At 39.8% G+C, this 12,613-nt stretch overlaps 1 protein-coding gene across 1 annotated transcript in view; it reads right to left on the bottom strand.

Moving 5' to 3' along the window:
- Positions 1-8,359: 8,359 nt before the first annotated feature.
- MGAM (maltase-glucoamylase) overlaps positions 8,360-12,613 on the bottom strand; it is a 96,923-nt gene continuing 92,669 nt past the window's right edge. The window contains exons 46-48 of the mRNA XM_049641983.1: positions 12,329-12,378; positions 11,344-11,514; positions 8,360-9,625 (exon numbers count right to left, since the gene is read on the bottom strand). Of these exons, the coding sequence (XP_049497940.1) occupies positions 9,542-9,625; positions 11,344-11,514; positions 12,329-12,378 (305 nt within the window). The 3' untranslated portion in view covers positions 8,360-9,541. The remainder of the gene's footprint in view (positions 9,626-11,343; positions 11,515-12,328; positions 12,379-12,613) is intronic.

Here is a 12,613-nt window from a genome sequence, read left to right as displayed (position 1 = left end):
AAACAGAATTTTAGAATAATTAAAATCCAGATTATGATTAAAAACCTTAATGATTATATACCATTTCCCTCCCTGCCCAAAGAGATGCATTCATTGTACATCTAATCCACGGCACTTTTAGCCAACTTCCAGAAGGAAGCTCCCAGTGAGAGTTTTCTTCCAGTGAGAGAGGAACATCTTGGATTCAACCCTCCCTGTCTGTTACACACACACACACAAACACACACACACACAAACACACACACACACACACACACACACACACACACACACAATCTCTCCAGTCAGCCTGTGACTTCATGCACTATCTCATTCCCACTCCTCATGGTCTCTGGAAAAAGAAGAAAATATCAGGTCCAAAAGAAAAGTGTGAGTTGTTCAGATCATTTTGCAGAGGAGACAGGGACATTTAAAAGAAAAAAGGAACACTACTTACTCAAAACACCACATGCATGGAGAAAAGTACTCACCTCATAGCCGTATCCCTTTATTTGCTATGTCTATCCCTTGGTGGTTCTTGAGGAGCACTGAGCAAAGGTGACTAGGTTGATGTAGCCAGCTTCTGCTAGGATTGATTTATTGCCCTGTAAATTTGACGGTGATTGGAGGAGAGGAGGGTTTTCCAATTGACCATAAAATGGCCCTTGCTTTCCCTGGGACTTAGAGTGAGCTCCGTTTGTTAATAAAAGAGGAAGGTGGGGTTTTATTCTAATAGTTATGCCTCTTCTGTGTTCCTGTTAATATCCAATTACTTTGCTTGTCACATTATACTTGCTTGACTGTCCATGTCGCCTAAAGAGCTCAGGAGCTGGATCTTCACTTTTGTATTGGTGTCTCCTGTGCTTAGCCTAACATTCATAGATAGTTTTAAATATATGGCCATTCGTTGAATATGTAAGTGAAAAAATGAATAGCTTTTGCTTCACTACATTGTTCCTTTCTCCATTTTGCCACCCAAAGTTCTCTTGCATAACTCAGCTTTCCACTTTTTTTCAAGTTGATTTATTTGAGAGAGAGAGAGGGAATGAGAGAGCGTGCACATGTATAAGCATAGCAGAGAGAGAGAGAGGAGAGAGAGAATCCCAAGCACTGATGGTGCAGAGTCTCATGTGGGGCTCAGTCTCACAAGCCATGAGATCATGACCTGAGCTGAGATAAAGAGTTGGGTGTTTAACTGACTGAGCCACCCAGGTGCCCATCCATTAATTTGAATAAGTGTTCCCACCAATTATTCTAAATAAAAGAAGCACCATTAAAGTAGAAATTATATAATATTGAAGTGAGAAGACACCTTCACTGGAAATTTATCATGCTCTTTGACTGATGGGTATTTAAAAAAAAAAAAAAACTTCTAATATTTAAGGAACTTTGCATCTTGGGAATTCTGCCTCCCCAAGGAAAAGGCTAGAAATTCTCTTTCACAATCTCCCTTTCAGCCAAGGTAGAGGCAACTGGCCTGTGCAGGGCCAATGAGGTGTGCCTGTGACCCAGAAGACGGTGGAGAGAAGGAGGTATCATGTGGCATCCAGGATTGTGAAGAGACATTGTTTCGGAGGCAGTAGGGACAGGCAACCTAGTGGCATCCTATACCCAGTATTGAAAGTACAGGCTGCTGGACATAGGCTAAGGACAATGGAATCCCCCACTTGGTAATAAGACTATTGTTCCTAGCCACATAGCCTACAAACCTGACACTCTTAGCGCTCTTGGACTTTCAGTGAGTCACTAATATCTTCAAAAAAAATTTTTTTTCTTCTTAAGCTAGCCAATGTGGGTTTTTATTGAAATATATCACATACCATGACATTTACCCTTTCAAAGTATACAACTCAGTGGTTTTTTGTATATTCACAGAGTTTTGCAACCATCACCACTATCTTCTTCCAGAACATTTTCATCATCCCAAAAGGAAGATATCACTCATCTGTGGTCATTCCCCATTCTCCTCTTCTCCATCCCTGCAACCACTGATCTACTTTCTATCTCTATGGATTTGCCTATTCCAAACATTTCATATAAATAGAATCATACAATGTATGACCATTGGTGTCTGGCTTCTGTCACTTGGCATAATGTTTTCACAATTCCACCATGTTGTTGTAGGTATTAGACACCCTCAGGTATCAGTACCTTATTTCTTTCTAAGGCTGGATCATATCATTGTATCAATACATTTTGTTTATATACTCATCAGTTGATGTACATTTGGGTTGTTTATACTTTTCGGCTATATGAGCAATGCTGCTCTGAACATGCATGTACAAGTTTTTGTGTGGATATATATTTTCAATTCTTTCGGGATATACCTTGGAGTGAAATTTCAGGATCATATGGGAGCTCCATCCTTAACTTTATGAAGAATTGCAGAACTGTTTTCCAAAATGTAAAATTCCAGGCAACATTTTACATCCCCACCAGCAATATATGAGGGTATATAGTATGTGTAGGAGACTGCATATCCTATATATAACAAAATATGAGGGCATGCCATCTTTTAATGGCATCTAAGATCCATAAGTAATATAGTAGACAGAGCAGTCCATGTTTCCTTCAAATGCTCAATGTATGGCAAGTACACACACACACACACACACACACACAGAAACTTGGTTTCTACCCTGATTAACTTCAGAAATGAGATATCTACCTTATCTTTCATTCCAGTAAAACAGGGCCTTTGTTTGAAAATGTACCAGGATCTCACTTCAAGTTGGGACGGTATCTTGGCAAGAGATTAGGAAAGGAGATTTATTGCTACACAAGGTCATTCTATTCTTTGTGTGATACTTTACTCTTGGCTCCTCATATCCCATGCTCATTTATGACATCATTTACATTACAGTGTTGACCAACAACCACAGCTAGCCTCCGTTTCCTGAAGTGCAGAAATTAGCTCACTTTGCCATCCCTTCTTGCTTACTAGCAACTGGAAGGTACTCGGCCACATGCTTGTGTCGACCAATGAAAAAGAGACATTTTGAAGGGAAAAAACAAGCATGTGACCAGTATCTTCCAGTTGTTTCTTAGCAAGAAAGCATGGTGAAGTTAGCTCCTGACAGAACTTGTAAAGTGATCAAAGCAAGCTGATGATTGAATGGCCAAGTCAGAAACCAACAATATGTATCACCCCTAACTTTCAAAGCACCATCCTCCAAGACAAGATGCAAAAATCTCAGTGATACTGCTGCATTGACAAGAAGGGACTGTTGCAGACACATATCTGCTGGGGCCCACACAGCCTTGTCTTTGTAGGTATTTATGTTAAGCAATGTTATAATAAGGATGCTTTTATTATTTTTTTTAACGTTTATTTATTTTTAAGACAGAGAGAGACAGAGCATGAACGGGGGAGGGGCAGAGAGAGGGAGACACAGAATCGGAAGCAGGCTCCAGGCTCTGAGCCATCAGCCCAGAGCCCGACGCGGGGCTCGAACTCACAGACCGCGAGATCGTGACCTGAGCTGAAGTCGGACGCTTAACCGACTGAGCCACCCAGGCACCCCATAAGGATGCTTTCAATAAGAAATGGAATGAATTTCTTCCTCTTTTAGTGAAAGGGTTTCAGATGGCTCTTTCTTTATTTTGACATACCTACAAAGACATAAAGTGACATTATGTGATCTCTGGGGAACCGAATATCTCAAAAAGACTCCAACCTTTCTGCTAATAGCTTGCCAGGAGTTGCAAGTGTAGGTCCATGTTGCTGGGTCTGCCTCAAGGTAGCCACAAATATATGTGGCTCCAGGTGTAGTGATTCTTACTTCTTTCCCAAGTTTTTATGTAAATTCCAGTTAGTTAAAATACAGTGTAATATTAGTTTCAGGTGTAAAATGTAGTCATTCACTGCCACACAATACCAGGTGTTCATCATGACAAGGGTCCTCCTTAATCCCCATCACCTATTTCATCCATCTCCCTACCCACATCCCCTCAGGTAACCATCAGTTTGTTCTTCACAGGTAAGAGTCTGTTTCTTGGTTTTCTTCTTTCTTTTTCCCCTGTGTTCATTTGTTTGGTTTCTTAAAATCCACACATGAGTGAAATCATATGGTATTTGTTTTTTCTCTGATTGACTTATTTCGCTTACATTGTACTCTCTAGCTCCATCCATGTCTTTGCAAATGGCAAGATTTTATTCTTTTGTATGGCTGAGTAATTTTCCATTGTGTATATATATACCACTTCTTCTTTATCCATTCATCAGTCAGTGGACATCTAGGCTCTTTCCATAATTTGGCTATTGTGGATAGTGCTGCTATAAACATCTGGGTACATGTATCCCTTCGAATTAGTATTTTTTGTATCCTTTGGGTAAATACCTAGTAGCACAATTGCTGGGTCCTAGGGTAGTTCTATTTGTAACTTTTTGAGGAACCTCTGAAGTGGTTCTTAAAGTATGCTCTGGAGACCAACCTCTGGGAGGTCTTTGAGACCTCTTCAGGGTGTGTGTGAGGTAAAACTATTTTCATAAAAAACACTAAGAACATATTTGCCTTTCTCACTCTCTTTCTTTCCTAAGTGTACAGTGAAGTTTTCAAGAGACTATATAACATGTGATATCACAAAAGGTTGAATGTAGAAGCATATTTGAGGTTTTGGGATCTTTTTCTATTAAACCAGATTTTAAAGAGATTTCCAAAAATGTAAAAATGCAATTCTTCTAATTTTCTTTGGAAAATATAACTATTTTAACATTTTAAAGTTTTTATTTGAATTCCAGTTAGTTAACATACAGTATAACATTAGTTTTGGGTGTACAATTAACTATTTTAAGTTTTAATATAATAAATATCAATAGCTATAAAAAATATCAATAGATCTAACCCCATGAACAAAAGCTCTTGGAATCCTCAATAATTTTTAAGAGTATAAACAGGTTCTGGGACCAAAATATTTGTGGACTGCTTATCTGGCATACTGATTTTCAAACTTCTTACATAAATATGATATATAAAATGTATATGAGGGTATGTATATTCCACTCGGATAAAGATTTTAAGTACATATTATGTATTTTTTATATGTTAAGTATATATGTATATTACATATATATGTAAAATTCATTTTTTTTATTGTTTAGAGAGAGAGAGAAGAGGACATGTGAGTGAGAGAGAGGCAGAGGGAGGGAGAGAGGGAGGGAGGGAGGGAGGGAGGGAGGGAGGGAGAGAGAGAGAGAGAGAGAGAGAGAGAGAGAGAATCCCAAGCAGATTCCATGCTCGGCATGGAGTCTGATGCAGAGCTCGACCCATGACTATGAGATCATGACCTGAGCCAAAACCAAGTTAGATGCTCAACCGACTGAGCATCACCCAGGCACCCCTTAAAATTCTTTATTCAGATGTAATTCCAGTATGTAATTGAATGAAATAACTGAAGCCAGGGTGGGGAGCTCAGATCCCTGCCAATCCGCCTTCTTCCCTCTTCCAGAGAGCAATGCAGAGCCCCTTTGGAGAATTTGGAAATCACAGCTTTACTATGACACCAGCCAATGAAGAAACATGATCCCAGAGAGACAAAGTGACCCAACCAAGTCTCTGGACCCTAAATATTGCTTCTGAGTTCTCACGCAACTGAAAGGAAAAGAAAATGCTCGACCAGTGGACGAAACACTTGCAATGGGGTGAGGCAGGATGCAACCTTCTACCTACAGAAGGACAACTCTGCTCAGAGAATCAAGGGAGCTGCAGATCCTTTCCTTCACTGACCCCCTTCTCGGAGCTGCTGAGAATCTTTTCAGTCCTAGACTAAAGGTCTTCATGTCCTTAAGGAACTGGCTATTTAAAAGCCAAAAGAATGAATGAATTCAAGAGACAAGTGAGCGACTGAGGCCTGGGAACACTTAAAGTTGTTACAGGTACAAGGGACCGAGTTGCTAAACTGAAGTCTGGGAAGGAGATGTGCCTTAATCTAGGAATTCTTGAACTGGGGTCCCCAGAACTCCAAGGGGTATAACTTAGGGAATCTGCAAGCATTGATGGGAAAAAATACATCTTTTTTCACTAATTTCTAACTGAAATTTAGCATTTTCTTACATTATAAATGTGGATAGCACAGCACAGCAGTTTCAGCAGTACATGAGTCAAAACAGAATCACAGATATTTTCATATCACATTATGAAATTGTAGCAGATATCTCAAAACATTGCTTATGCTGATAATCACATGGAAATTATGATATTATGAAGCCCATGGCTCAATCTTATTATATAGTGTGATAATTTAAAAATTCCTCATGTGTTACTATATTAAATTTTAAAAATATTCATATAAATGTATTTTAATATATTAGGATTCCTTTAAATATTTTTTTAATATTTATTCTTGAGAGAGAGAGAGAGAGAGCATGAGCAGGGGAGGGGCAGAGAGAGAGGGAGACACAGAATCCAAAGCAGGCTCCAGGCTCTGAGCTGTCAGCACAGAGCCCGATGCAGGGCTCAAACTCACGAACTGTGAGATCATGACCTGAGCCAAAGTCGGATGCTTAACTGACTGAGCCACCCAGGCAGCCCAGGATTCCTTTAAAATGGTACGCATTTTATTTTATGTCTCTAAGAACATCATTCTTCAGAGGGCTTTCATAGGTCTCAGCAGACTGCCAGTGGGGTTGATGACACTACAACTGTGTTCAGCCTCACTCCCGGATGTGGTGATCATGATTCTCTAACAGAAATCCTCTTCTTGAGTTTTCAGTGGCAGCCAGAGCTAACTCCTACCAAGATGTCCTTGATGATAACATAAAAATATTTCTCAAACATTAAGTGAATGATGCTTTCCTCCTCGTAGCCTTCCTAGGTGGATTAGAGGATAGCTAACAAGTTTCCCATATGTCTTAAAATTTATTTTAGTTAACATACAGGGCAACGCTGTTTTCAGGAGTAGAATTCAGTGATTCACCACTTACATTCAACACCCAGTGCTCATCCCAACAAGTGTCCTCCTTAATGCCCATCTGCCATCGAGTCCATCCCGCCACCCCCTTCCCTCCATCAACCCTCAGATTGTTCTAAGAGTCTCTTTTGGTTTGCTTTCCTCTCTCTTTTTGTCCTGCTTCTCTTATGTTCATTTGTTTTGTTTCTTAAATTCCACATATGAGTGAAGTCGTGTGATATTTGTCTTTCTCGGACTGACTTATTTTGGTTGGCATAATACACTCTAGCTCCATGCATATCATTGCAAATGGTTAAGTTTTAAATCTTTTTGATGGCTGTGTAATATTCCACTGCATATATCTACCACATCTTCTTTCTCCATTTATCAGTTGATGGACATTTGGGCTCTCTCCATGGTTTGATTATTGTTGATAATGATATAAACATTGGGTTGCATGTACTCCTTTGAATCTGTATTTTTGTATCCTTTGGGTAAATACCTAATAATGCAATTGCTGGATCATAGGGTAGTTCTAGTTGTAGTTTTTTGAGGAACCTCCATATTGTTCTCCAGAGTGGCTGCACCAGTTTGCATTCCCACCAGCAGTGCAAGAAGTTTCCCCTTTCTCAGCATCCTCGCCAACACCTGTTGTTTATGTTGTTAATTTTAGCCATTCAACAGGTGTGGGGTGGTATATCATTGCGGTTTTGATTTGTTTTTCCCTGATGATGAGTGATGTTGAGCATCCCATATTGTTTTTATTTTTTTTAATGTTTATTTTTCAAGACAGAGAGACTGTGAGTGGGGAAGGGGCAGAGAGAGAGAGAGGGAGACACAGAATCAGAAGCAGGCTTCAGGCTCTGAGCTGTCAGCACAGAGCCCAATGCAGGGATCGAACTCACGGACCATGAGATCATGACCTGAGCTGAGGTTGGATACTCTACTCAACTGACTGAGCCACCCAGGCACCCCCCTATATATATATATATATATATATATATATATATATATATATGTATATATTTATGGCGGAAGGAGCAGTGAGAGAGGGATAAAGAGAATCCAAATCAGACTCCAGCATGGAACTGGAGGGGGGCTTGATCCCATGACCATGAGATCACAACCAAAGCTGAAATCAAGAGTCAGAGGCTCAACCAAGTGAGCCACCCAGGTGCCCTGAGCATCCCATATTTCTGATCAAAGACGTCTCATTGTATCTTTCCATGTTTCTCTAGCTGCATAATTAGCTCAAGTCCTCACCCAAGAGCCCCTTATTTGGCTAATTAGAACATTAAGCCAATTTAACAATATCATTTTCTCTAACCTTAGACAGGCACTGATACATGAGTGCAGAAGCAGACTCTGGCCTCTTGGTGTTTTAAAACAAAAAAGAGAAAGAAAGACTTAGGGAAGTAAACATACTCGTTTCCAACACACTCATTTTCAAGGAATACCAAAAGTAAACATCTCTGTTGAACATTAATATGTAATTATTTTACCCCAAATTTTAATCATCTCATGTTATAACCCATAGGGTTGCAAATTCTGTTTTTCCCGGTTGACATTTTACCAGATATAGCAACTGCTGTGATGAGTAAAACAGCAACAACCCCTCATGTACATGCTACCACACACCTCAATCTCATGAATACCCGATGCTGGAGGTGTGAGGGAAAGTGTGGATAATCACAGATCTGATCATCTCATTGGTTGGTTAGACTCCAGGAACTCTGATGCCAAGGAGAACAAGACCAACTTACAAGGGCTTGCCAAACAAGAAGACTTAACCCCAAAGGGAGGTTACCCAAGGTAAAAATGTCACAAAGTTCAAAATTTCTTGTAAATTTGCTTGTTTTATTTTTCTCTGGCATTTAAGTTGCATGCGTTTGTGTGAACTGTGGTTATGTATGTTAGGCACAGAGCAAAGAAATAATTTTACACATTTCAAAGCACACCACTGCAAAAATAAGTTACATTTTTTACATTCAAACTCCCTCCCTCAGCTTTGCCTGCTGAAATCTCATCCTCACCCCACTTCCCATATGCTAAGTGTCCCCCCACCCCACCCCATCTCCCCGCTTTCACGTGAGTAGGCTCCTTCCTTCCTCCTCCCCATGAGGCTAACTATTCCTGAGATTTTTGCGTTTTCTTCTTACATGTGAGGATTGTTTTTATCACCATCTTCTGTTTCCTCTCACCTTTCCTGCTGACCTTTCCTTTCCCTTATGTCATGCTATTACTCCCTTCTCCCTATAACCAACAAGCGGATGTTCTTTCTTGATACTTTCTTGAGGCCTTAGTCAACCCTAGGGCCTGGAACTGACCTGGCAAGCTTTTTCTTGTGTATTTAGCAAGAGTGGGGCCCATTCCCTGATTACACACATATATACACACATACGTGCAACTTCACCATGGACCCAGTGCATCTTCAGGGGATATTGTGTGATGAGCCATCATTACCATGTTAATCACACAGGAACAGTCAGACAACTCACAGATTTCCAATACTTCCCTATGGCTTTTCCCACAGAGCTAAGACACAGACAAAATACATAACAAAATTAATAAAATACTTTACCCGTACTGGGCATGAGCCAATTAACACCACACAATAATCTTATGGGCATGAAGTATAAGTAGTTTCAAAGCTGTTCATCATCAGTATCTTGCTCTAAAAATTCAGAGTGCTTCTCCACGTCAGTGAAACGAACTTATGGAGGCTGATGTCTATGCTGGTCATATCAATGCTTAACACCTGTTGGGAACCAAAAGGAAAAGTAGAGGGTATCTGGTGATTGAAACTTCCTGCACTCAAGCAAATCAGGTACAAGGCTATGGTCCACTTTCACAATGCATTGCTGTCAGGGAGCCCTCAAATGTTCAGGTGAGGAGGGTGTTTCTTGATTCCTTCGAGTACTAAACTAGTTCAGGGACAGGGAAAAGACAACAGGCCCTAAATAACGCAATACAAATGACTGCAGAGACACAACAGCATAGACACAAGGGAGAAGAAGCCCTTATTTCCATTCTACACAACGCTCCTTTGATCTTCCTTTTCCTGTTCCCCAATAGTGACTTGGAGATTGCCCAGTGAAAGTCCAATGGTTCAGCTTTTTTCTAGGCAAATGTTTTCCATAAATGTCACTGCAGGTGCAGGTGTTAGCTTGTATAACAGTCCATTGGTCAGCAACAAAGTTGGGCAAAGTCCTTTATGAGCTCTTGGTAAGGTTGGGGCAATTGGTTAACAAGAAAGCCACAAATATGAGGAAATGAATGAAGAATACAAAACAGAAGGAAAATTTTGTTTCAGGCCTTTTAATCAGGAAGGATTATGAAAGAAAAAGAGTCTAGGAAAAAGCAAGAAGCAAGCACACGAAGAAAGACCCATTTACCATGAGGCTAGGTGTTGGAAATGCCACACTACATTGATCCTCAGGTGCACATTTTCCATGTATACAACATTCATGAGCTCAGAATGTGTCTTGCAATCAACAGCCTTGGAATTACTGTGAGCTAAGCAGCACTTGTGACAGTTGTTATTATCTGTGCAAGCATGAACTTCGTTGCTTTTACCAGTATTATGAATGGATGGTACAGACCACTTAAAGATTATTTTAGGAAAGAATATGAATCCCAGATGACAGTGAGATCAAGAAAGTGCTAGGATGAAAACTTGTATAAAATATGTTGCTAGCTTTGGAGAAAATTCCATAGACATTAGTGGAGGAAGTTTTATGAAATGATGTATCACCACTGCCTCTGATAGCACAGAGGAAATACCTTAACCCATTCATGCTGCATACTTTTATTTTACATAATAATAAATAAAATGATAATTTAAAATATTTACATAAAATTCTCATAATAAAACATGGGATACAAATTGGTTAAGGCATTTCTAATATTTCTTCACGTTCAGAATTTACCTTATCTAAATTACTTTGATGCAGATTTATCAATGTCCGTGTGTCTCTACCCAATATTTTCCTCTGTCTTATCACTAACATTAAAAGGATAGAAATCTTGGTTTAAAGAAAGTTTGCAAAACTCTCTATGTGTTTAAAGTAGAAATTTTAAGTGATACTAAAGCATTGCACCATACTTCTGTAATCCTCTTTTTCTTCATCGTGGTACATGAAATAATAGGGCAACTTTGAAGGTGTCATATATTTGATGAAATATGGTAGTTTGGGCTGTTTGGGAAATAGATCTCTGAGGCGGAGTGAAGGAGTCTAGACAAAGCTTTATATAAATTTGCAGACAAGAAAACACACATGGCAAGTAAGGCTCCAGACTCTCAGTTCCCAATGATGATGAGTCAGGAAGTTTCCCTTCACCTCCAGGCTGTCTACTGCTGATGCACTCAACACGGAGGGCTTCCCAAATGGCTCTACAGGAGAGGGGGTCGTTTGGAAGGGAGGTAGGCAGGAACTGCTCTGGCTGTCTCAGGATTGGGAAATACGGGGCACAAACCTGTGATGCAGGGTTATAAGTGAAGGTGGGTCTGATCACCATGCCGCTCGCAGAGATGCTGACACTGGAAATGGGGATGCTGCCCACTCCCCAGATCTCCACGTAGCCCAGTTTCAAAGGATTTGTATCGGTGATATATTTGTTGAAAATTATATGACTCTGCATCGTATTCTGTGAATTGGGAATAAAAGAAACCAGAGGCAAAAATCCATTTAAATTTTTCTCAACCTCGTTTTTAGGCACAAATGTAAATCACGAAGTAAGACACTGTGAGGGTCACCATCTTGTGCCCTTGGATAAAGCAGACCATGATTTCAGCCCTCTATCTCCTGCTTCCAACTACCATTCAACTTTGCATTGGCTAAGCACCTGCAGGATCTCTAGACTCACCCTGAACTCTAAGAAGACAAAGAGTCTTAGCTATCAGGAACTTTATATATAAGGATATGTATGTTTATATATATACACACACACACACACACATACACATATATGGATTTATATATATGTATATATGGATGTATATATATGTATATATATTCATATATAAATATGGATGTATGTATATAAACATGTGTATGTGTGTGTGTGTGTGTGTGTGTGTGTGTGTATATATATATATATATATATATATATATATATATATCTGGAACATTCTATATTATACATGTAGAGAAGTCACAAAATATACAGGCCATTCCAAGGAAAGATAGGAACAAGGAAGGGCTAGATAACACAGAAACAATCTGTCCATCTGTGCCTCGGTGAACTGGAATTACTGATGAAGCACGAATGGTTTAATCACAGAAAACTTCCTGAGAGTATATCAAATGTCCATCTGAAGTCTAGAGGAAGGAAAAGACGCAAATTAACGAGATGAGCTGTGAAGGGATTCAAGGAGGCACTCTATGTACCCTTATGATATCCAGCATCCAGCTAACCCAGCAGAACTCTGTTCACCCCCCATAGTATCAGTTGCACTCACTTGGCTGGCGGAAAAGTTGGCCAGGTAATAGAGTCCTTTTCCATAGGTATCTGCAAATAAGCAACAAGGTAAGCATGATCTGGAGCTATGCTCTTGAATTCTAATTGCTTGCTTGTTGAGAAAGTAGGGACGATTTTTGTTTGTTTTTCATTTTGTTTTTCTTCTTTATAGGGTTCCATTTTGTGAGATTAGTCAGACTTTGCCCCAAACTCTGTTTACACAAAATGTGTTTTTTTAAGGGTTTTTGAGAAAGAGAGAGCACACGTGTGCAAGCAAGGGAGGGGC

The sequence above is a fragment of the Panthera uncia genome, chromosome A2 (genome assembly GCF_023721935.1).
Source record: "Panthera uncia isolate 11264 chromosome A2, Puncia_PCG_1.0, whole genome shotgun sequence".
Lineage (NCBI taxonomy): Eukaryota > Metazoa > Chordata > Mammalia > Carnivora > Felidae > Panthera > Panthera uncia.
Note: the sequence above shows the minus strand (reverse complement) of the source record. Positions and strands in the feature narration are given on the sequence as shown.